The sequence below is a fragment of the Syngnathus acus genome, chromosome 3 (assembly GCF_901709675.1).
Source record: "Syngnathus acus chromosome 3, fSynAcu1.2, whole genome shotgun sequence".
NCBI lineage: Eukaryota > Metazoa > Chordata > Actinopteri > Syngnathiformes > Syngnathidae > Syngnathus > Syngnathus acus.
This window is the reverse complement of record NC_051089.1, coordinates 14,154,588-14,180,931: the sequence shown is the minus strand read 5'-3', so window position 1 is coordinate 14,180,931 and position 26,344 is coordinate 14,154,588. Positions and strand designations below refer to the sequence as shown.

The following is a 26,344-nucleotide window of genomic DNA, read 5'->3' as shown; positions in this document are numbered from 1 at the left end:
CCTTTTGTGTGAACCAAACTCTGATCGAACCCGCACCCTCTGAACTGTGCTAACCAGTGCACTGGAAAAATAATCCAAAATTGCCCCAGACAGCATATGTTCCCTAAACGTTTTTAATAAGCCAGACATTTGTTCATTTATAAAAACAATAAATAAATCATTGGATTTAAATTGGACGTTTTACAGAAGTCTATATACTGAAAGCACTCACAGTCGATGCATTATTTATTCGCTCACTCATTCACACTCTGTTGGTGGTAAACTATTTATGTAACCACAGCTGCCCTGGGGTAGGCTGACAGCAGCGCGGCTGTCTGTGTGTGCCCATGGCCCCTCCGGCCACCACCAAACATTCGCACACCGGCATACATACACCAGTTTGCGTGGCAAGCTGTGTGAGGTTGAAGTAATACCAAGTTCTACAAATACACACCAGGGATTCAAGTGTCAAAATATTTATATTCAGTGTGTTTACTGTATTTATTGTTAACATCAAAACAAACACAAAGCAATTGTTTCCATATCACCCCAACCCCCACCCTCCTGCTAAGTAATTTTGCTCAGATGGGAAATAATATTCCATTGTGTAATTTTCTGCCCGGGAACAATTCAAGACCAGAGAGTGTGCAAATGGCAGCAGTTACGCACATGTGAATTCTCTTTCCTCACACCAGGATCACGACTATGTTAAGGGAAGCACTGAAATCCATATCAATTAAGTCTTTCGATCCTAACAACATTGTCCTTCAGTCCCAGGAACAGAGGCAAGTACTGCCTGGGAGAAAGACAGCGGTATCGCATCTGTAAAACAACACCATGTCCTCACAACGTGCCCACTTTTCGAGATATGCAATGCAGTCACTTTAACAGTGCACTCTACAAGGGCAAATTCTACAAGTGGGTGGCAGTCATAAGCAGAGGTGAGTGATCCGATTATGATTCAAGTTGACAATGTCACAGTCCCGCTATGTCTCACACTTGCCCGTCTATGTTCTGCTTCAGTCAGTCCCTGCGAACTCCACTGCCGTCCGCTCAATGAAGACTTCTCTGAAAAGATGCTTGATGCCGTCACTGACGGTACACCATGCTTCGAAGGCAACAAAAGCGGAGACATGTGCATCAACGGCATTTGTAAGGTAGCAGTATGTTTAATACATTTCAAAGAGAATATTTGTTCAATTAATTTAAACCACGGGTATATACAGTACTACGTACTGTATTCCTTTTGTGTGTTTGGTGAAATGCTGAATGTGCTACATCGCCCCTACAGGCAAGTGTTATGCATTTGACATTTTGCATTGCATGTTATTCAAAATGCTGTGGCCATCATTTACAAGATAACATCCACTTGACAATCGAGGCCGAAATGCCATTTCCTGATATACTCTTTGGATATGGATTAGACTCCAGATTTCATGACATTTTGTGACATTTTTGGCCGACATTGATTTTTTCATGATTTTTCTATCATAGCAACAAGGTTACTATCTGGTAATCCATTTTTCTATAGTGCTCGTCTTTCTTAGGGGCGGAGATGACTTTGGGCCTGTACCCCACACACGGTGTCCAGGTTGCAAGTCAATTTCCGGCCACACAGACAAACATTGATTGAACCCAACATGTGGCCCAATTTAAATTGTTGATTTAAATCAAAGCCAAGTAAATATAATTACATTCACTTACGGCACCGTGTGTTTGTCATTTACAAATAAAAACTTCTCAAATTTGTAATTGCAAAAAACAACTATTAGCCAACCTTCATTATTCACCGTGAGAATTCAAAAAATTTCCATTTAATAGTACTTGCTAAAAAGGCGAACACATTCATCTTGATAACACCCGTTATTACAAACTTGGAAAAATGTTACCATTCCATGCCAAAATACCTGATTAAATTAGTACCCATTCTGCACAAGAGTTTCTATTGAAAAGTTCTCCTGAAAAATACCTTTCACATTACCCAATACCTTTAGCTGTCTGGTTTAAATGATTACCCATTCTACCAATTCTTTTAGTTACCTATGCCACATAATAATAATAATAATAATAATAATAATAATAATAATAATAATAAATTATATTTGTTTGTGCTACAAAAAATGCCTTTTTTACCCGTACAACACATGACAACGGTCAGACCGTGTAAGCTCCTTGATCAGGATTACATGAGCATAGCTTAACCTGCTGTGTATGAACAACTGGAAATAAATCGAGTTTATTATGAATTAAGTCAAATAAAATAATTCATTTAATTCAAAAAATCAATTTTAGGAAGGCTTTCAAACTTGCAGCCCGTTATGTCGATTGTGTAAAGTTGTGCATGCATGTCTTCAGTTGTGATTATCCTTCCAAACATAAATTCACAGCGTTTGCATTCATCCATCCATCTGACATTGCACCTAAAACTTATTCAACCATCTATTCAGTATGATGTTTTGAGGTTATTGTTTTTGACTGCCATTGTTGTGCTATTAGTGGAGCCCACGTTTAGTGTTAAGTGCTCTTGCATACCTATCACAGAATGTTGGCTGTGACTACGTGATTGAGTCAAGTGCGGTCGAGGATCGATGCGGAGTGTGTCTTGGTAATGGCTCCACCTGTGCAACTGTGAGGAAAACGTTTGAGAAGAGCGAAGGACTTGGTATGTTTCTCACAAGTTGTCGCAATTGCAACCGATTTCTCGACTGAGTTAATTACAATTGGAAAGAATGTTATTACTATAAGTGCTTTTCAACTCGGAATTGACCACATTATCGATTGTTTCGGCAATCATTCTTGCCGCAAAAGTCTGTTGGAAGCCCTTTTTAAGCTCCCTTTAAAATGATGCTTGGTTTGTGAAGAGCATATGGAAAGAGCAGTATTACTGACTGTGTTTTTCAAAAGGGCACAACATTGTCACTGTCTTGTGCTAAAAAACTACGTTACGCTTGGCTCTCGTTTGTTGTGTTTTGATGGATTGAATCATTAAAGTCTTATCAGTAATAAGGAAGAAACAAGTCTTTCGTTTGCAGTCCATTTTTTACAAACCAGATTGATGTACACAATTGTTTTTATAATGACAATCCATCACGCCGGCCAGCACTCATTATGCCTTTGTCAAAAGGTATTTCATTGTATGGTGAAGATTTGCCAGCCCACGAATGTATACCCGATTGAAAAGGGCCATACATTTAAAATTGTTTAATGCTAATAAGCCTTTTCCGAATTGTATTCCTTACACTTATATCCTGTTTCATAATGTATGCATGAACTGTGATTTCACAAGCATTGTCATTTAAATTAAATGCTTTGTCATCAAGGTTATGTGGACATTGGACTCATCCCAGAGGGATCGTGGGACATCAGAATTGAGGAGATGGCTGAAGCTGGGAATTTCTTAGCGCTCAGAGGTGACGGCCCCAACAAGTATTATCTGAATGGCGGCTGGACTATACAGTGGAATGGCGAGTACAAGGCAGCCGGGGCTGTGTTTACATATGAACGCACTGGACATCTAGAGAACCTGACCTCGCCTGGACCCACCTTGGAACCACTATGGATTCAGGTGCGATTGATCATGATATTCAGTGTTTTATTTTCAATGATACTTGTCGATACAGTTGTGGTTGCATGGGTGAGTTTGGGGCCAGTCTATTTAAGATATCACAAATATCAACATGTTACATTTCTTCAGTTTGTTTTAGATTGTACTGAGATGACTATAGGAGACAATTTTCTAATCTTTGAAAAGCTTTAAGAATGTAACATAATCTTGCTGTAGTCATGTTTCTTAAACATTTCTCTGTGCTGCCTGTGCTCGTTTTTTGCTCACTTTCTACATAAGATGACTTCTAAGGAAAGTTTTTTTTTTATGGTAGATGAAAAGGCATCTGATTATAAGGCATCCTCTTCTGATCTGAAAAGCAGACCTCAAGCCTTGCCCTCAAACAAGCACCTTATCTCTTGACCACCAGCAAATCTATTTCAAAAAACAGTGCATTAGTGTAGTCTGCCTCGCTACTTGAACAACGAGGTTTTTGCTCTTATCAAAAATAGTTCCAAATATGCTTTTAGCACTATCAAAGGCACGCATTTGATATTTTCAAAAAAATCATCAATGAAAATGTAGATTAACTGGAAATGAGAAAATTAGAGGGAATGGCGGACACGTGGAAAGACTTGAATGTGAGCCACATACGTACAAGCCTAAATTGGCGTGCTCATGTTGGCAATAATGATAATAATAATAATCAAAGGGTGACGAACAGCAATTCCGTCGGCTGCTGACACTGAAAGGTAAATTTTTCTAGCATAATAGTGGCTGTATTTCTTTGGCGGCATACTTTTTGACAACTACAAAGGGGGATCTCAAATTTAGAGCAATGACCCCAAACATATTGCTATTCTCCATAGCAGAACTTGTTTTTCGTTCCATAACATTTTATTGTACTGCTGTTACTTTATGAATACATTTAATGACAAAAATATGTCTTTACACTTGTAGTGAGGATTCTTGATAGTCACGACAGATCTGCCTGTATCAATATATTTAGTTGATATTATGTGAGAGACCAAGTTAGCACATACTAAAGCAGAATTAAAATAAGGCTTTTCAAAAGTTTAGTGAATATAATGTAAATTTTAGAAGTATCATGTGCATTTCTATTTTGCTCCTTGCACTATGATACCTCAAAATATAATCCACTGCACTCAGAAGTCACCTAATTAGTCAATCAGTGTAAAGACTTTTGTTAGGGAACAACAGAATCATGAAGTCCAAGGAACTCAACTGACAAGCCAGGAGTAAAGTTGTGGACATGCTTAAAGCATGGTTACGTTATTTTAAAGAAAAAAAAAAGACAAAAACAAAAATTGTATCGTCTCAAGACCCACCCATTTGTATGGCAAAACTGCAAAATTGCCAAGACATGACCGCCCACTTAAAATGACAGCGGGAGAGGAGAGCATTGGTTAGAGAAGCACCTAAGACGCCCAATGTCACTGAAGAGCTGCAGAAATCAACAGCTCAAATGGCACTATCTATCCACGAGACAATTCTAAGTCGTGCACGCCACTGCCTTTATGGAAGCACTGCAAGAAGAAAGGCAACATTGAAAGAAAGGCGGAAGAAGTCCCATTTTCTATTTAACATTTTGTCACATTTTAACAAAACATTATTATTGTTATTTTGCCTCTCAAAATATGGATCAGACAGATGTGTGAGCTGTTAGGCTGCCGGTAGGTAAGCCATGGATGAATCCAAGAGAAGAAAATTTTATCAAGAAAAATTGATTGATATGCTCTACATTAATTATATGAAATACAAGCATTGCTCACTTAAACTCATAAATAAAATCTTGGGTGCCAACATTCATATTCATTGAGGTTCAAGCAAAAAACTAAATCACATTAACCAGATAAAATATATCCCAATTAGCGATTATTTCGCAAAGATCTTTTTGACACAGTTAAGCGAAATATTACGTTTTAACTGAAGCTGAAAACTGACTACAAGCGCCACATTATTGAACGCATCTGGGGATGTGTGTGTTGCATCAAAAGAGGCAGATGGGCATTTGTTTTCCGTCAAAGCCCCCCCCCCCCTCCCCATTGGTTTTCGATGCGTAAAAGTCCATCTGCTACTGCGCGTACGTGTCGGCCATCATTACATATTTACTTGTACTTGTCGATGGGACAAAGAAACAGAATTTTTGGGTCGTTTAGGTTTCATCAATATGAAGAGAACTCAAATCAATAGACATTGACTGTTTTATTTGAAAGAAAACATCTGCATCTTTGTACAGAGTTGAAAATGTTTCTGTTCTAAAAATAAATAGGATTGTGCATTCTGTCGCACAGCTTTTTGATTTTATAAAAGCAACACACATTTTTGCCGATGCAGCCACCCCCCAATAGGAATAAAAATTGTTGCTGTGTTGTGTTAGACTCTTTTTACAAGGAAAAAAAGGCTTTTGTAACTCCCAGTGAATTATTTTTTGTGTCCCAATGGTTCTTTGAGTATTTAAGGTTGGTGACCCCTGATTTAGATTTTTTTTTTTTTTTTTTTTGCGTTGGAATGATTCAATCAAAGTGCAGACATAAATCCCATTGACCTGCTGTGCCTAGACTTGAAAATTGCTGCTTTCAAAAGTTCTCTGTCCAATCTGACTTCGATGGAGCTTCTTTGCAAAGAACAATAGGCAAAAAACATCAATGTCCAGATCTGCAAGTACCCCAGAGATGCAGAAGATGTGCAGCAGTAATTGCTTAGAAAGTATACTTCAAAGTATTGACCCTGGGGGCGGAATACAAATGCAATTCTTTCATGCGTTTCATATTTCTCAGATTTGGATTTGCCTAAACTTTTGAAAGTTTTCTTTGGCACTTGGAAAATCCTAAACCCAAAAGGTGTTCCGTTACGTTTTTAATAATTAGATGTCACATAAAAATGTAACATTATATTTTCTAAATAATCACAAATCATCATTTGGTTGACTTGACTGACATTTCAAGAACAAATATTTCAGCTGTTTTCTAAGTTCATAATATTTCAACAAAATACTGAGTCACAAATTTAATGATGCTGCTCTCTTAATTGATTCAGATGATTTTGCCTCACACAAAGTGTTTGTTGGACTTTTTTGTAGCTCCTCTTTCAAGAGACCAATCCAGGAGTGCGCTACGAATACACAATCAGTCAAAATGTTTCTGAGGACAATAACGGCTCAGCCTCAATTTTCTTCTGGAAGTGTGGATCATGGAGTGAATGTAGTGCCACCTGTGGAGAAGGTAGGGGCCACTTGTTTGTTGAGTTGCAAATTAAAGAAAAAACCTTTTATGCATGTTTTTCCAACTCCAAACTGTCCCTTGGTATTCTACAAAAATGACTGTACATGCTTTCAATAAAATACCTCAAGGATAAAGAGGGTGCTGTCTGGGCGTAGCAACCATCAAGGCTTTTCAGGCCACCTTTTGTCATTTTGCTGGAAAGTGTACATGGTACATAACAATGGTTTGGATCTATTGAGAAGTGTGTGCGTCTCAGCAGACTTGCATATTTTCAGTCTCTTCTGCATTACTTCGCAGGCTAGCTCTCGTTTTCAGTGACTCAAAGTGAAACTCATTTTTTCCTTTTTTTGCCACATGTACATTGTTTTACCGAGTCACACAAAAACAAGGTAAATGTGTACAAAACAATGTAAATGAGATTTGTCTTTGACGACTTTCAATAGCTCACCAGGCTCTTCTGGTGCATTGAAAATAGATGGTGCATGTTTCCTGGCGCAAAACCTCTCATTTCGTGATCATTGCAGGTGTTCAGAGGCAAATTTTTCACTGTGTTGAAAGAACCAACGGAATAGTGGATGAGTCATCATGTGACCCTTTAACCCGACCTGACGACAACCAAACCACCTGTAACAAGGAGCCTTGTCCAGCTATGTGAGTTTGATGAGACCTTACTTGCAACAAGAGCCATAGATGCAATTTGCCTGTAATGACATTTTGTTCAAGGTCGGCATCATTGACTCTTATAATTGAACTCAAGGTTATATAATCAAGTACATAGTACCATAAAGAGTTGGTAGAAGTCCTTTTTTTTTTTTTTAGTCAGAAAACCACAGTACTCTGCACTCAGTATTGTCAGTTCTCTTTTAAATTCCTATTTTACTTCCAATAGCAACAGACAAGAAAGATCATTTTTAATGCGTCATAAAACATTTCAACTGAAAGAAAAAGTGACTTTGAAGAGGAAAGAGCATTGGAGAGAAGTAGAATCGCTTTGAATTTTTTTTTCACTCTTAAGAACACTTGTTGAACTTTAAATCGCACATATTATGAAAAGTTGCAAGATTGGGTCAAGTATACACATTCAGCTGACACTTCACTCAATAGTTGGTTATTTCTTGCATAAAAGTACATGTTGAATAAAAAACAACAGCAGGTTCTTGTTCGGCCAACTACTGATGACGTTTGCAGTTCTTAGTTTCTTAACAAACACGTGCTAATGAGTAATATTTAGAGCCAGTCTCAAATAAATGTTGTGCCCCCTCAAACTAAATCCCCCGAAAATATATTATATATTTCATATGTTATTATTATTATCTCATGCCTCTCTCCTCTGCTCCACTTCTTAATGTCTTGCTTGCCCCTTCAAATATAAAATATATCAGAATCAGAATCTGACTCATGAATTATGAGACTTGGACTAATCAATAACAATTCCATCCATCATCTTTAATCGCCGATCGTGCCGCAAAGCAGGTTAGAAGTGCGTGTGTGTGCGTGTTTGCATTGATACATTAAGCCACGCATGTACGCACACATGCAGTTGTTTGCTCTAAAAGGTCAAATGCTTGAGTCATTGTCTCTGGGGTCTACTGTGAAATTTGACAGTGACCATCACAATTATGTCACAATTCAACTAAATCTGTGTCTCTGAGTGCAGATGGTGGGTGGGTGAGTGGCAGAAATGCTCTGCAAGCTGTGGGAGCTCTGGTGTGACTAAAAGAACAGTGCTGTGCATACAAGCCGTCAGCGTGGAAGATCAGAAAGCCCTCCCGCCCAGTGAGTGTGAACACATCCCAAAACCCGAGTCCGTTTTGTCCTGTAACACAGAGATCCCATGCCCGGCCGATTGGACCACTGGCAGTTGGTCAAAGGTGAGTGTGGCCTGGATTACAACTGTTAATATAAACATTGAAGGAGAAATATTCTCAGCGTTATAATTCAATATCGTTTTTATGTGCGGGATTTCATGCTTGTTTTTTTTGTTGTTGTTTAGTTCCGGGTTTAAATCTATTGTGTTGAAAGCCTATCGGATAATAATTTTACTATTTACCACTTCTACTTCCTATTTTCTCCCCAAACACATGGTGGCCAGAAAAGATTCTTTTGTGATCCTCCACAGTTCCATTGTCACGACAACCGTGATGCCCTCCACATCTTTAAAACAGGTCCCTTGACGACCCCATTAACTTGAAGAAAAATTCAGACAAAGGCACAGTTATCATTAATGAAAACTAACAAAGTAACTAAAACTCGATTAAAAAAAACAACTGAAACTATAGCTTACATTTATGAAACTACTGCAAATAAAAGTAACTATAATTATAGTCTTTGTCTATTAATACATAAAGCTTCAGGCTTCATGTTAAATTTATTTATTTATTTATTTATTGCTGTGCATCTGTCAGTTGTTTAAAGATTGTAGTTAATTTACATTAACACACATATTTTTTTCAATTATTTTTCCTTTTTTCTTTTAATCTTGCACTTGACAAATTGAATTCTCTCTCTCTCTCATATCATGTAGTGATAAATCCATACCTATCAGGTGATAGGGACTGTCCGATGCTTTGGGCATGATGAGCACATTTGTTGTCATGGTGATGTACCCCGAATTGACCTGACACAACCTCGCCTGCAGCTAATGAAGCAAACACGGCAGCTGGTTAATCGTTTGGCTCACATTAAAGGAGAAGATCATATTTTATTGAGTGAAATACGTACATCTTTTGGGAAATTAGGTCTTGAACTTTTTTTAACACATCTCAGTTTGCATAAATCCAACTCACAGCGTTGGAAAGGTGAACTTGGCCTTGGACTTTATTTTTACAGTTGATAATATTTCACAGTGGATTCAGCACACGTGTTTTTTTTCTGACATACATTATATCAAGAAAAGTTTAAAGAAATTACAGGACTTGAATAATAATAATAATTATTGCATGTAAACATTTTTATTGGGAGCCTTGAGTCCCTCCCCCTCAAAAAAAGTCAGTTGTGCTCACCATGCTGCAACTTCTAAGTTGTCAGCTTTCTAGCAGATGCTTGAAGATTTTTGTGCCAAAAGGAGGTAGTGTTTGGAGCTGTTCAAAATTTCCCCCAGTTTAGGAAAAGAATGTTTCGACTTGCCCCAAATACTTTTCGAAAATCATTCCATTTTGCACAATTTTTAATTATATGATCATTTGGACTCACATGGAGGTCTTGACCAGCCATTTTTTTTCCAGTGTCAATCGTAACTTTCACATTTTAGATTTAACATGGGATTTCTTTTTTGTCATGAAGTATTTTTATAGCTCGGATTTCATTCATTCATCATCTGAACCGCTTATCCTCACGAGGGTTGTGGGCGTGCTGGAGCCTATCCCAGCTGTCTTTTGGCAGTCGGCAGGTATACCCTGAACTGGTCACCAGCCAATCGCAGGGATTTCAATAGGCATATGTATAATCCTGAGCATGGACATTCATACATGATATATTATGTCCCAAAAGTGTTTTTATAACATTTTAATTTCATCAAATAGCACAAAAATGCATTAAAATGGGTGTTTGAGTGGAGATCAGCTTTGTAAATATAGTGCAAGTAAATGTTGCCAGTCATAGAATTGCAAGTAGGCGTTGCATGCTTTCACTTTGTCAAAGTCGCTGTCACAGTGAGAGATTGAACTAATGGAATCTGTCATCGCCTTGTCCATGCAGTGTTCACTAACGTGTGGAAGAGGACTACGTCGGCGTAACGTTACCTGCTCCAGAAACACTGGCGTTGACTGCAACCTGCAACAGAAGCCCATCTCTCTTAGTACCTGTTCGATTCAGGACTGTCCACAAATCGTGGATAATTTCGGTGACAATGACTCATCTGGAAGTGGATGGACAAGTGAAGACGTGTTGAATGAAATTAACTTCATACCTGTGGCCAAACTGCCTCCGAAGTACAGTCCCGCCAAAGTCCAGTTAAAAAACGATGATCCAAATGACCTGAATAACATTTTTGAGGACTTTCATTATCACAATAAGATAGAAAGTGAAGACAATGCTCCTAAAGTGGATGACTTTTACTATGACTACAACTTCATCAATTTCCATGAAGACTTATCGAACGAGAGTGGCGAAATAGATTTTTTCTATGAGGAAGAACCAACTGACCGTGTGAAGGACACAAGTCATTCTTCGGAACCTGCAGAAACACACAGCATTACTAAAAACAACCTGAAGGACAACGGAAACCCTGAGGATGGAGAAGACGCTCAAAAGCACTCTGGAGGTTTTGACGATTACCTTGCTGAGGATTATCTTCTGCCTGTCTCCATCACTCGGCCACCACCGGGACATTCATTCCGAAAAGATGGAGAAGAAGATCCCCCGTGGTCTGAAAACAATAACACAAGCCCCCCTCTGGATGACACTACCAGGGAGCCCACACAGAGTAAAAACATGGAGCAAGATATAGAAGATGTTAAAAATAACCACAATTCCACAGAGGAAGAGAATCACTCTGGGGAATTCACTCCATCACACGCTGCTTCGGTTCCTCGAATACACGCTGAGAGCAGTCACACTGTCACATTGACAGCGAACACCCGAAGAGAGGACGATTTAAAATTGCACCAAACTTACACTATGCCACAGTTTACTACCCTTAAGGTTTTAGAATCCTCACTGCCAGGAAATGTAGGAAATTCCGAATTAGATCGTACACAAGCTACCAGTGAATCCAGAACATTTTCACCTGATCTTAGATTGGAAAATGTGCATCCAACCCATCTCAGTCCAGACTTGGTTACCATTAATGATGATTCCAGCTTGTCTGGCAGTGGCCTCAGTATGACCTCACTGCCTCCCTCTGACAGTTCCACTCCTCTCTCTTTCCCAGATCTGTACATGTCAGGTAATCAAAAGGCCCCCGATGACACCATGTTGTCTGCTGGAACACAATTCCAGCCGCCTACGAACCAGGAAGGATACACTCAGCCTCCCCCAGATGATTTTCAGCCAGCAACAACGGAACAAACTCTAACAGAAGCCTCTCCTGAAAGGCCTGAAGCAGATTCCTCTTTGTACACATTAGAACTTCCATTTGATGACTACGACTACAATCAAATTTCAACTCCCCCGATTGTAATATCTGGTATTATGAAGGATCCTGACTCTTCACACGTTGCCCCAATGTTGACCACTGCAGCCACTCAACTTATCGCCACACAAAAAACAATGAGGGATATCTCACCAACCCAACAGTCGTATCTTTGGACACTTCCTCACACAACATCCGAACATACACCAGCCGCCACACAAGTTGCAGCTTTTTGGGTCACCGGCAACTGGAGTTCTGTAAGTCTTTGTGAATCAATTCCACTCTTGTTGCATTATAGCAGAGGAACATAAGCGGCTGTCTCACTTTTTTTCCTTGTTTGAATTTGTTGCCTGCAGACATTTAAGTGAAAGAAATCATTTAACATGATTCATTGACTGAATTTGCCTTGATGTGCTGTATATTTTTCAACAATTTTTCACACGGATAAGACTAAGCATTATACTAGAAATGAATTGAGGTTGCGCATGTGGTCACATGCTCATTCGGTGAACAGCTTTTTGTTTGTTGGGATTTGTGACTGTGTTTCTGGACAGTGCTCCACGAGCTGTGGTCTGGGTGCCATCTGGAGGACTTTGACCTGCAGTACTGGCTCAGAGTCTGATTGTGACTCAGCCAAGAGGCCAACACCCGCCCAGCGTTGTTACTTGCGCCCCTGCTCCATGTGGAGAGTTGGGGAATGGACGAAGGTGAGCTGGGTCTTGTTTGTTTGTTCTTTTCATTTTTTTGGGCAGTTCTCATGTGGGACCTTGAATTTTCAAGACTGGAATTGCAAATGCTGTTAATTTGTTTGTTTACATTTAGCACTTTAAGGCCAGTTGATGGCTTTGAGGCATGAAATTGTGATTGATTATTCTTTTTAACCCTTGGGTCCAGACTGGGCTTTTAGTTTCAGCAGGAGTTGACAATTACTTTTTCAGAGGGGCTGTGTGAAAAACCAGTTGTAGAAGGCATGTTAACATTTCAACCTCAGATAGTTCCATTAATAATTCAATGTATTTTTAAGCATAACATTGTATTGCTTTAATAATCTGAACGTACTTGTGTTTTTATGCTATATGCTTAAGAATTGTGGAAATAAAAAAAAATAGTCATGCAAATACAATGAGCTTATACTTTTACAAGTGTGCTGGCATGAGCATCGACTCGTATAAGACATTCCGAGTTGGGACTCCTAATTGATTATTAGGATAAATCCCCCTGACTCGTTTTGACTGTATAAGGATGTTGCATTGTTACCAAAGAAAAGTCTACAGTTCAAAATTGTCACATAAATATAGCCACAATGTTGCTTAGTTGGTAACGGTAAAGACACAATTAGTTGCTCTTGCATGATGGTACCGCCTACTCACATCCGCATCAAAATAAAAGGACTGCTTTCAAAATAAAAGCATTGCATAGTTTATTTTTGTTTTTACATTCCATAAATACGGTGAGGGCCAGTCGAAGACCGGGAATAGGCCTAATGAGGCCCCTGGTAATCTCTGCCTTAAAGGCTCTTGAATACATGCATGTTTCGTTTATTTCAAACGTGGAAAAAAAATAAGATTACTGTACACAAATGAAAAGACAAGACAAAATACATGCATATACATATATACACATACAGACATACATACATACATATACATACATATACATATATATATATATATGTATATATATAGTATATATATACATATACACATACATATGCACACATACATACACACAAACTAAAAGAGTAGCAATGAAGATATAACCACAAAAAAACCATAAATCATATTCACATGCCTGAAAAGGAGTGGAAAGAAGTATAACTTAATAAAAATAAAAATAATAAAAATATCTAACAGTGTTAATCTATCAACTCAGCCACCAATATTTTTAAATAGTGAATCCCAGTTAAAATCATGTCCCCCTCAGCGCACTCAGAGCTGAAGTCTTCAATGTTACATTCCTGAAACTTAAAGTTGCACGGTATAGCTATGCCTTGTTATTTATTTATTTATTTATTTATTTATTTATTTATTTAATTCATTGGAATCAATAAATACTTGAGGTGCCTTGACTTGGTACAATATTTGTAAACAGGCAGCCAAAACTGCTGAATAAGCCCACTAAAAATCAGATACTTTTAGAAGAAATCATATAACTGGATATATTTTTGCAGTGTTCCAGGAATTGCGGCGGTGGAATAAAATCCAGAGAGGTCCAGTGTTTCGACATGCGAGATCAGAGACCTCTACGACCTTTCCACTGTCGGGCAATGTTCTCCAGGCCACATAGCCAAATGCCCTGCAACATTCTGCCATGCCTGGACTGGTACACTTCTTCCTGGGGACAGGTGCCTAGCACTTTAACTGTGATATTTGCTCCTCCTGCAAAACCAACTTTGACTGCCTCAAGGAGAGGTTTATGAAATAGAATGTTTCTGACAATATGCTTCACATCACTTTTACACCAGATTGACATTTTGTGACCCCTATTTACTGCATGCTACCCTGCTGAGTACAAGCTTTTTTATTTTATTTCACCATTTTATTTCAAAGATGATTCACTCAGAGGACTTGGCTTGCTTTCTATTTTCTGAAGGCAATATATTCTTTTCACTATACATCAATACGAGGTTGCGCCTGTCTCACCTTTCACCCTCTACACATTGCTGTTGTGTGTGTGCGTGCGTGTTTATTGAGCTCAGTGTTCAGAGGTTTGTGGAGGTGGAGGACAGCAACGACTTGTCACCTGCCCAGAGGAGGATCTCTGTGACACTGAACTTAAGCCCAGCAACATCCAGCCATGCAATACTCAGCCTTGTGCTCAGTGGCTAACTGGTTCTTGGGGACAGGTACGCTCTATTGAAACATACACAGTATGTAGAAATTACATGTGAATTATATTTGACCACTGCTTCAATGGTATGTTTTAATTTTGGAAAATGATTGTGGATATATGATCTTAATCTTGGTCAGACATGACTAAGACATACAACCATTGGTGAAAATTTGATCCCCTAGCCAGTGGGTCGCAACCTTTTTTGGTCTTGTGCACTCCTGACTTCTTTTGTCGTGTAGATAAAGCCTTTGTTTTATAATTGCAGCCCATACCATGAGTACCCCCTCACAAATATCTGCAAAAGTCAAACGTAACACACGAAATATAATTTGTCCTTAATTTTAACATTTAATTATTAGGCATTTCCTTCTTTTCAAATCATATTAGACATTAAAAGAATAAATAAATAAATCAAAATAAATCCCTAATGAACTTGCCTTTGTAACTTATACATTGCTTATAACATTTACCACACAAAACTGGAGCTCATTTGAATAAACTCCCTTTAGGCATTGAAACTTTAATTAGATGGAGCGAGACAGTATTTTTATTTATTTATGTATTTATTTTTATTTTGCAGTAGGATTACTTATTTATAACATTTTGACAGCATACAAGAACATTTACAGTATCCACACCTTTGAAACAAGTTGCAGCGCACACATACCATTTTATTGAAGGATTTTAAAAAAAAAATGGTGAGAATATTCACTCATCATAAAAATGAAATGTTTTCACAGCGCGTAACCCTTGAAATATGTTCATGTCCCCCTGACTGGGGAAACTCTGCCTTCACGGCACAAGTGCACTAGTCAAATTGCTTCATTCAGCCATGTATGGTTTTTGTGGCGTGACACACAAACCAGTGATCATGACTTCTTTGCCAATCGTTACTCCTTCTGTCACCTTCCCACATGACTGCTTATGCTAGGGCTCATAGCGCTATGAAAAAGAAGAAAAAAAAAAAAAAAACGTATTTTGCTCAACATGAATACACCCCTGCAGAACTATTATATAGCCTTGCAGTGACAAAATACTCTCAAAACTGAGCGACTGAATCAATATAAAAACATTTTTGAGTTGCCTGGAGGACTTGGCCATCGATTTAAAAAACAAACGCACAATGAATGACAAGTTTGAATGTGGCTTTATTGGTGCATTCCTTTTAACGTTTCCATTCTCAGACACTGAGACAGTGGTTTGTAAAATAGAATTCAACAGATACTAGATTGGAATAGCTGCCATACATATACTAGATGAGGGAATTAAAGAAATCTGAAACACTTTTTTTTTACCCCAGTGCTGCATTTTCAAACTACTGTATAACTCAATCACCACAGTGAATCTGCATGTCACACTATTATTTATAACCAAGCGCTTGACACTTTAATTCGCACTTTCTGCAACATTTGGAGTGACTTATATGTATTATGAGTGACACATTTTTCCCTTTAGTGCTCTACTTCCTGTGGCGGTGGAGTGCGGCGGCGACTTATCAAGTGTGTTAACCCAAAAGCTGAGACAGAAGAAGTGTTGAATGAAACTCAGTGTGGCCATGAGGTGCAACCGGGGAGCACACAGAAGTGTAACTTGGATAAGTGTCACAGGCACCCTTCTGGTAAGGAGTCAGAAATAATACCCACGCAATTAATAAGTGTGGCAACTCTCCATATAGCTTTTTTTTTTTGGTTTGGGGGAAGATAAACCTTTGACTGAATTTGCATAACTTCAAAAGGCTCCTCCATTTAAGTAATAATGCATCTCAATCAACACATAATATGACAAAATAATATCTATTTTATGTAACTCTTAAAATCAGCATAACCCAATCATGCATGTAATTTCACACATGTTTCTGATTGTATTATTATACCATTTGTTGCGTGCTTTCTAGCCCTCCTCTCAAATGAAGACGACAACTGTGAAATGAGGTTTCAAGTGTCCAATAACAGATGTGACTACAGGATCCTTATAATTGGTTCAAACAAAATGGTGGTTGGAGCAAAACTAAAATCCACTGTTGAATCAATCATCTTTATAGCAAACGAATAGTAGCGTCTTTCACTTCAGAAAAGAATACTTTTGAACTAGGGTGTGCAGAGACCTCTGGAGGGGCAGGTGTTCAAAGTTGAAAAAGAGGGAAATTGAGGTTTTATTATTATCATCACCAACATCATTATTATTGTGGAAACATTACAAATATACAGTAACATAAAGAAAATGCAGTTGTCTGGCCATGCAATAATCTGTAACTCCCGACAGAACAGAAACCTAGCGCTTAGGATGAGTTAGTATGAGGTCGGAGCTTTAGACAATGGCTGACATATTGTTTGATTTTGAGAAACAAAATACCCCAAATGCCTACATGTAGCAGAGAATAAGCACATGTGGTTAAAATCGTAGTATAAATGTTATTAACAGACCCTCAATGTGACACATGGAGTTTTTTTTTTTTTCTTTTCAGTTTGAAAGCAGTAAACTGCAATCTATGATACAGGTACATAAGAATAGCTCTTTGTGCATCACAATATTTCAACTCAAATCAGCCACTGATGATGTTCCACATTGCCATTTGTTGATTACTGTTTCTATATTGGGCCTGCTGGAGCCCTAGAGATGCGTGAAGCGGGTCAAGCGTAGCCAATAGAAGAAAAGACATACGCAGGAAATGAGGCATATTTAGCTGCAGCTGGTGCCTTTGTAGCCCTCTAATGCAATCAAGTGTTTATGATGGCATACACGTCTAACCTACCACATTAGATCAGGGTTTAATGGTCTCCGCTTTTGCAGTTGGCTCGTCTTTCCATATTGGATTTTTAATCTTTAGAAAGAAATATCCATAGTCCAGGGATCAACCGAATAGTTTTGAATAATAAAGTCATGTAACTGGCATTTAACTTAATATTTTGTTGCACAACAATTGGACAATTGCTGCAGTCCAATGAATTATGTCGTCTCGATGAGACAATGAGAATATCAACACTGTCTAGAAAAGCAAGCTAATACTAAACATTCTGCACATATGATGCATTAGATATAGTATAGCCCTCCCCTTACAACTAATGAATACCTTGCATTTTAATCAATGGCAAGGAAAATGTCTCCAAGCAGCAGTATATGTAGGCTAGATTTAATATTTGAATGTGCGGGTTAGCGAGCTTTTGTTAGCCTCTGTTCAAACAAGTAAGATGGCCAATCTGAGCAGTATTCACCTATTTTATGGTGCCGCCTATAGAAAAGTGATATTTTAGTCCAGTTGTTTCAGCTGTGAATGTGAATGGTTGAATTGTGATCGTTCAATTGGTAGTGACCAGTCCAGGGTCTCCAGCCGCTCACCAAATCCGGGATTGGAAAGTGGATATCAAGACAGTGAGAAAGCATTGTATAGTGTTCTAGGGAGTAGTTTGTCCTCCATTGTTTATTTCATTTAATTTTCCATCATTTATGTCATTCGTTCTAAATGAAAAAATCAAGATTTTAGACAAACAGATGTTCTCCGATCTAGAAAGAGGACCTGTCTTATTTTATCAGCCTTTCTTGTGCAAGAATTAAGTAAAATACTGTTACATAAAGAACAACAAAAAATAAAACATAATGTTTTAACTTTTTAAGTTAATGTCAAACGCAAGAACAACAATGGTGTACTATCAAACATATAAAAATGCCACTATGGGCCATATTTTGGTAAACAGGTGTTTGTGCAGTCAGCATATATACACGGACGCATCTTCATTTTAGTGCTGGGGCAAGTGTAGTTTTACCATGTTTGGCAGACCCGTTGAGCCTTGTTGGGCGTTCCAGCGAACTGAGGGTATTTTTTACTACATGCCCTTGGCGCATCTGGCAATTTGGTGACACAAAGTAGATTCATCTGTATTGGCAGATTACATGCAAAACAGATTTAGGCTGGGAGTGTTTCTGTCAGTCAGTACTTTACCCGGTTAGTTACGATTACAAGAACCCACTTCCGTCCTTGCTTAGTTCGTCCTTTTTTAAAAGCTTCTCGTCCTTTGGCCGAAAATTGGAGGAATGCCCATAACTGGATCATTTATACGTATATGTAACAGCCATTAACCTTGCAGTCTGTTGCATCACACCAAGGAAGGTACTGATCCCATTGCGTCATGTACAACTTATGATACAAACATTTGCGTCTAGTAGAGAAAAAGTGTTCAGTACGTGGAGGAACTCTGAAGTACTTTCAGTCATGAATTGCAAACCCTAGAGGACTTCATAATCACCATATGTTAGAAGAATAGGGCTCACTCAGAATAGCTGATGAACTGCAGTTAAATATTTGTCTTCTTTTAAAGTCATCAAGCTCCCCCTTTGGCCTCCACATTATGCTAACAGGAAGGCATGGGCTGTTTTATCTTTTTTTTCTTAACCCCCATGATGGCACTTTTGATTACAAAAAGGCGCTTCCGACCACTTCATAATGAGACAAAAAGATATTGAAAGCAATGAGTGAAAGGATTCTTGCAAAATTCACTCAGTCTTGCTGAATGCCCTGTTTTATTTATATCACACTATGGAGCAGTCTCAGTTCCATCCACCATCAATATGGTGACCTTATTTCATAGCAGACGATCGTGTCGAGGGTGAATCCGCATCGCATTCCCTTATGCTGCATGAAAGTCAGCTATAGGGCCAGCAACCACAGCAGTTCACTTTACATACTTTTATGAGTTCTCTCGTGAGAGCCAAATGATCCAGCTTTCAATGTAGTTGCATCATGGCTATATAAATTTGAATTATAATATACACGGTTGCACAAATGTGTAAACATTTAACAGTTACTCTCACTAACATGAAATCGTTGGTAACGTGGCACAGTTTTTAAAATCATTGATACACAGTGACCGAAACAATAGCCAAGCCCGTCTGCATTAATTCCTTTACAAACCCCTCCAAAAGATGACAAAATACAGAAACATCTGGATCCAGACCCATTTTTTGAAATCAATATTCAGACATGTTTATTTTTGTGCAAAAACCTGCTGAAGTAAATTTGAGTAAATTTAACACCGTTTTTTTAGCCGAAATCTAAACATACGTATCTTTTGTAATACAAACATAAACCATTGGTGTAACTTGGAAATATCAATGTACAGAAAATCTGAATAAGAATATTTCTCCCTTAACTTTGTGTGCACAAACCCCAACATTTCCTTTTCAGCAACATAAGCAGGGGAGAATTCACTAAGAAGAAATCCAGATGTTTCCTTTCCTCCCTGATAGTGATACAGTCCCAAAAAAGAAGAAATAAATCTGGAACATTGAACTTAGGAAAAAATATTTTAATCACTTATTTCACCCAAGGCGCTCCAAAGTCAGTTTTTTGGCACATGAAACTCATGAAAGTGAATAAGTTTATTGCACATGTCAACAAAGGTTTGAAGTTGTCCCACATTTCCATCTGTTGGTCACTTCTGTGTCCGTCCCCCAAACAGGGGAGGTTTGTCTCCGTGATCGTCTCACTTCCCGCTTCTGTCAGACTCTACGCTGGTTGGGCCGTTGCCAATTGCCCAACGTGCTCGCGCAGTGCTGCAAAACCTGCAAGCAACAACCGGGCCGGGCCGGGCCAGCCGCATCAATCACCAATAAGCACTCACTGCCGGCTTAACTTCTCTGTTTGCTAATGGAGGGAATGTAAATGTTTAGTTTCGCTTTGTAGATAATGTATTGCAAAATTGTCACTGACAAAAAGCTACAGAAGATAGTGCTCTGCCATGATTGCACATCAATGTAGCCAGCTTAGAATATACCGTATATATACACTAGAAGAACTAAATTTGTGGTTGGTAGCAGGTACGATACAAATGAATGTATAAATGAAATAGCACATGTACCGAGTGTGATAAAACAATGTCAGGTGCTTGCATTCTATAAGTGTCTTGTTTACCAGCACTTAATTACTGCACATATTCAGCTAACAAAGGGTGACTCACAGCAGATGTGATAGAAGTGAAGTAGAAGTGGAAGATGATTGCGGGGATACAAAACCGATTTGTCTCGTCTTGGCAGATGATTTGGCAACATTTTTGGTCAGATACATTGAACAAAAATTCAGCTGTGCACTGGTTAGTAGTTCTCCATCTCAAAACAAATCTCTGTACAAGTGACAGTGAAAGGGTAATACATTATCCACTGTGTGCATTTTTAATGTTTAATGTGATCAAAGCTGCAGGAAATTTGGTGCTCAAGGCCACATGGCCTCCTAAATTCAGGTGAGGTATGGGCAGGCCCAGTGCCTTTATTAAATATTTCAATATTGTGCCTTTCGTGTCATTTCAGATTATGGATCGTCAATTAAGTAGCAATCAAATCTAGCTTTTCATTACTTACCGTATTGTCCGGACTATAATGCGCACCGGACTATAAGGCGCACCTTCAATGAATGGCCCATTTTAAAACGTTGTCCTTATATAAGGCGCACCGGACTATAAGGCACACCATTAATGCATCATGTCAGATTTTTAATCCAAATCAAATCATTCTCCATTTTATCATTTTTATTTCAACTTCAGACGCAACAAATTAATTTATAATCTCAAAATAATGATCCATAGTCTTTTTGATTCATGATTCATAGTCTTCAGCGGGCCACTTATGATTGATTTCATGACACAATGCTTCGGGCCAGTTTAAATTTAGGAATTTGGTCCGTCTATAAGGCGCACCGGACTATAAGGTGCACTGTCGGCTTTTGAGAAAATTTTAGGTTTTCAGGTGCGCCTTATAGTCCGGAAAATACGGTAGATATATATGTCAAGCTCATATTGTGGTCCAGGTATTGTGAATTCTATTTTGGTTTTTATTTGGTCATTTCTACACTTAAAGGCACTGTGGTACATGTAAGTGTAGCGTTTTTCTTATCTTTTTTTTGTTTTGTTTTTGGAAACCTCTGAAACACAATTGGCAACCACAAAGTACAGTTATCTGTCTTTCGGGTTTTACTAAATGATTTTTGATGTAGCATAATAAATCAGAATACACAGTAGTGTGTTTCATGACAAATGATAACAATCTGCTGTCAATCACTTTGTGTTGAAATGAAAGGAACAAAACCGCTTTTATCATTTGTTGGTAACATATAAATCTGTGACTGCTAATAAGACTCTAAAATTTGTTTTCTTAATGCATTTTGTACCTTCACTCTGAAAAGTCGCTAGCTTTTTGATTGTAATTTATGTACAAAGTATTTCTCAGGTCAGCAACCAGCACAGGCCTGAAGTACCAGGTTAACCAAGAATACATTTCACATAATGACATGTAAGATTTTATTAGGACCCGGGCAGCGAATGCTGTGACAGCAGTATTGTTTTTGTAGTTTGCTGTTGTAATTTAATTTAATATTTTATTAACATTAAAGGCTACTATACATTAACTCTGTATACTGTAATCAATTACTCCTACCAGCAAAACCAAATGAAATCTAACGAACTTAAAGCTGTGATACACTTTTTTGAGTCGATTTTCTTGGCCCTGTGATTGTGATTTTATTGTAACTCAAAGTAAGAGCTTTAAAACAATGCTGATAACACACTGCAATAAGCATTACCTTCATTGCCATGGCAACCCCTGCACGCGTCTCATGTTGTCTTACCATTGGTGCTATTGTTACTAACAGCTGTGTTTTTTTGAAGACATGATGTTGTAATGGTGTTCAGCCCAAAAATCGATCGGCTCAGCACTTGCTTGTCAACATTTGCAGTGACTTTATTCAATTTGTCTTACCACAGAGGCTTAAACACGAAACGTACTGCATAATAAACTGCATTAAAAAGAAAATATTTTTCCACGTAACTTTTTCCTTGTTTTTGTGAAGTATGCATTTAGACTCGAAATCATTTAGACCCAAACATCATTATGGCATGCTCTAAACTTTAGAGCAGTGATTTGATGAATTTCTGTGACTAATTTAAAGGCGTTAGACAATAAAAAGTCATGCTGTTTGAACTGTATGACTGCTTTATGACAGTGTTAGGGATAGTCAGGATTGTTTTAGATCCGGAAAGGGGGAAGTTCACGGAAGCACCTCATCCACACAGTCACTCAGTCAAAGAACGTGGTCAGACACAGCAGTAGAATAAGTGGCTGCTTCATTCTCTCTTCCATCCAATTCACATAGCATAAAGATGACTTACTAAATCCGCCTGATATTGTCACCTGCGTATTACTTCTCTCTTATTAAAATGTCAACTCAAAGTGACGGACGGCAAACGATTCTATCAGCTCCCCAACATGTCTGACATAAATTAACGCAACAAAGGACCACATTGGCCGCCTAAAAACATGCCTTTGTATGCAACACACTTTCGGGGTTAACGCGATTCCCAAATTCTGGACCCCAAAGTCCGTGTAAAATTGAGATTCAGGTGTATATTAAATCAAAACCAATAATAGAATAAGTCCACTTCAAACAGCCATTTAAACTTTAACGATAAAGAGCAAGTTGTACTGAATTAGATAACTTTAACCGAAAAGACACAAACATAAAACCTTGAATTTTTTTCAAACTTAATGAAAGAATTCAAATTAAAGCCGCACGGAGCAGTGTCTGCTTGTTTATTTCTTACAATGGCCCAACTCAATAATCAACAGGTGGTAGAGTCACCATTTCAGTGAATTCTTCATAGTTAACAACTCCACTTGGCTTGATGTTTGCTTCTTTGAACAGCTCTTCAACTATCAAAAAAAAAGAAAACAGAAAATAGCTTTTAAAGGACGTTTCAAAAGACTGCAATGCTGCCAGAGAATTTCTAAGTGTTATTACTTAAAAGGTCAGCTCGGGGCTCCACTCATGAGCTATATCTCAAAACCTTTGGTCTCAGCCAGCGAACACTGAACTGTTGGAATATGGAGAATTTAGACTTCTGTACAGTCTTACCAAAGTAGGCTGCAGGAGCGAAACAATTTATGATCATTAAGTACATTTATCACTAAGTTATATTCCGAGCTATATCATTATATTTTATTCTCTTGAAATTTGTTAGACATCCACTCGAGTTCACTGGCAAAGCAATTCAGGTTTCCACAGTTGTAGGTAGGAGATTGTTTCAGCTATGTAAATACTGGTGTGTGGCAGTATACCAAAATCTTACAAATTTGTAGTTGGTAGGATGTTCGATACCATTTCAAACAGATACCAATATGAGTACTCAACTCTTGAGCAATGACGTTCCGATACCAAGTAACTGATACCACTAATACTTTTGATGCAAAAAAGTGTATTATAACGACAAATCATTTTACAGAAAGTTGTTTTATTTAGTTCTGACATGAGCCAGAACAGTCAATCTTGCAATAGAGAATTTAAAAAACTTACTCTAAATGTAGGAGTCTTTTATAATTAAGATTACTTTTTCTTACCTTCTTTAACAGTAAGTTTCTCTCCCAACATGGTGAGCTTGGCTCTCAGTTCCGAGGCTTGAATGTATCCTTTCTTTTGTTTGTCTGTCATCCTAAAGGCTTCAAGAATTTCTGCCTTCGGGTCTTCTTGTTGTATCTGCCGGTGCATCATGGTCAGGAATGTAGAGAAGTCCAAGCTCCCTGACTTTTCTAAAACATAATGAACCAATTAGGATTTGCTTGCTTAATTCAAGTGAAATAACCATGAAACAGGCTTGTGTTATTGTACAAGTCTCTTAACACAACTAATCTTTTACAACACAATTTGTTTTACTCAGTTTATTATGATATTTCCCCACACAGGAACAAAATGAATACAATTTAATTGCTTCCACCCAATAAGTCCACTAAGTTTTTTTTTTTTTCTGCACACAAAACAAGATGTACTGATTGCGGGCTCTGGTGTGTCAGTTTCATTTTACTACAAATTACTAGATTATATTCTGATTGTGAATTGAATATAATAATTTGTGGTGGTGAATATATTATGTTTATTCATCATGTAATTAAATGCCTCGACCTAGGAGGATGTTTTGAGTGTCATAAGCAAGATGACCAAAAACAACTCAATTAATTTCCACTGAATAGTGGCACTGGAGCAAGTTTCTCCAAATGATAAAACTAGAATATGCAAGAGGATGGCATTTACAAAGGGGCTGATTCAAATTGGGATTGTTTGGCCTTGTCAAAGGTCTGCAATTTAATAGAGACCATTGTAGTGAAAATTGATTGATTGATATCTTTATTTCGAACATCCAAAACAAAAAAGAAAAAAAAGAAATAAACAAATAACACTCTAAAGTGCCACATATAAGTCCATACAACAAACAAACAAAAAATAAACCAACAAACAGAAAAAATAAATTAATAATAATAATAATACATAAGTAAATGCAATTAATTTATTTTAGAGAACTGTTGGTCAGTCAATGTTTGATTGCTTACTTACCAATTTTATGAACTTGAAGATGTCTTTCAATTTCACCAAGTGTGGGGCTTGTCCCAAGGCAGCGCATAACTGTGATCAGGTCCTTGACGTCAATCCTTCCCTTTTGTTTCTTGTCATACAAGGAGAAGCACTCCTTGAACTCTGCAAAGAAAATAATAATGAATTGCGGTATGTCATCTGCTTATCGACTTGTCAAAACTGTCTCATCAAACACGTTTTACTTGAAAGTAAAATTACTTTCAGGAAGTAGATGACAATATGCCATTCGAAAGCACACATTATTTCCATTTCACTGCCAACCCACTCATAAAAGGTAAATATCAAAAGAGACATATCGGCAAGTCCTATTCAAACATTCTTTTGTGAATGACGGGGAAGGAATGGGGTTGCAAAGTATGCGGTGAAGAAAACTTACCATTGATTTGAGCTGGTGTAAAAAATTTTGCCTGTGTAATTAAATAACAAAATATACAATTAAAAACTGGTCTTTGAAAGTTAAAGTTTTGCAAGTACAAACACAAACAATTGTTCTTACCATTTCAAGTATTTAAGTGGATTCCCAGTAAGAAGAAATTGATTTTATGAAGTCTCTCCCTCCACCTGTTTAAAGTCCAGCACCAAGCCTATGTGTAATTTAATATGCGTTGCTCTGGAAACGCAGATACCAGATCCAAGGTGCAGCACAGTTTAACTCTATTGTTTCCAAGCAAGCAACGCGAGCAACAGTTACAACATAACAACAAACTATTGATTTTAAGTACAATTAAGTTAAGATAAAAATAGACAATGCAAAGACAACAAGTGCTTAAAGTGCAATATTACCTACTTATAAGTCAGATCACAGAGATGATCATTTTCTGATGGTGGGCAAAAACAATGAATCATGCAATCAATAAGGACTTCTTTAGTAATTTTACCAGTGATTGTACCATTCGGGATCAGGAGCAACTTCGAACCCTCTTCCTCCTCGGAAAAGATCTGTTAGCTTTGCACATTTGGTTGAAGCTTGTTCTAACATGTTTCTTTTTGGCTGTATATTGGACACTAGATAGGAATGAGGGCCAATTTAATTAGAAAACTATATAAAACAAATGCTGGGCCGTGTCGGTCTGAAATGGAGCAGCCATTCGGGGAATTGTCCTGAATTTTCCACTTACCGCCCCCGCAACGGATACTGTACATCCATCCTGGGAAGTTTGTAGCTTCAGTGGAAGCTACAAAGTTGAACGCAATCAAACTGTCTTCGACAGTGGTACATTGAAATGGCAATTTCTCATAGGAAGGCGTGTCAGTGAAATTGAGGTTTTATC

The 26,344-nt window shown here is 38.0% G+C and overlaps 2 protein-coding genes across 5 annotated transcripts in view; one reads left to right on the top strand and one right to left on the bottom strand.

Moving 5' to 3' along the window:
* LOC119120476 (A disintegrin and metalloproteinase with thrombospondin motifs 7) overlaps positions 1–20,332 on the top strand; it is a 53,758-nt gene extending 33,426 nt beyond the window's left edge. The window contains exons 12-24 of one of the 2 annotated variants that reach the window (XM_037247384.1): positions 751–920; positions 1,003–1,136; positions 2,521–2,641; positions 3,300–3,544; positions 6,627–6,768; positions 7,293–7,419; positions 8,426–8,639; positions 10,465–12,096; positions 12,394–12,546; positions 14,010–14,183; positions 14,538–14,684; positions 16,127–16,289; positions 20,125–20,332. In XM_037247384.1, the coding sequence (XP_037103279.1) occupies positions 751–920; positions 1,003–1,136; positions 2,521–2,641; positions 3,300–3,544; positions 6,627–6,768; positions 7,293–7,419; positions 8,426–8,639; positions 10,465–12,096; positions 12,394–12,546; positions 14,010–14,183; positions 14,538–14,684; positions 16,127–16,289; positions 20,125–20,297 (3,595 nt within the window). In that variant the 3' untranslated portion in view covers positions 20,298–20,332. Of the gene's footprint in view, positions 1–750; positions 921–1,002; positions 1,137–2,520; positions 2,642–3,299; positions 3,545–6,626; positions 6,769–7,292; positions 7,420–8,425; positions 8,640–10,464; positions 12,097–12,393; positions 12,547–14,009; positions 14,184–14,537; positions 14,685–16,126; positions 16,290–17,135; positions 17,556–20,124 lie in introns of those variants that run through there. The other variant, XM_037247385.1, reaches the window with a different exon arrangement.
* Positions 15,432–25,697, bottom strand: calml4a (calmodulin-like 4a). Of its 3 annotated transcripts, XM_037247387.1 has the most exons (6): positions 25,570–25,697; positions 25,450–25,480; positions 25,035–25,175; positions 24,047–24,235; positions 23,239–23,362; positions 22,760–23,172 (listed from the first exon to the last, which is right to left on the bottom strand). In XM_037247387.1, the coding sequence occupies exons 1-5, from the start codon at positions 25,570–25,572 to the stop codon at positions 23,265–23,267; spliced, it is 462 nt and encodes a 153-aa protein (XP_037103282.1). In that variant the 5' UTR covers positions 25,573–25,697; the 3' UTR covers positions 22,760–23,172; positions 23,239–23,264. The 3 variants fall into 3 exon arrangements, with proteins under 3 accessions (XP_037103283.1, XP_037103282.1, XP_037103281.1); XM_037247388.1 differs by lacking the exons at positions 22,760–23,172; positions 23,239–23,362 and adding an exon at positions 15,432–15,613; XM_037247386.1 differs by lacking the exon at positions 22,760–23,172 and having other exon boundaries at positions 23,213–23,362.
* Positions 25,698–26,344: the final 647 nt, after the last annotated feature.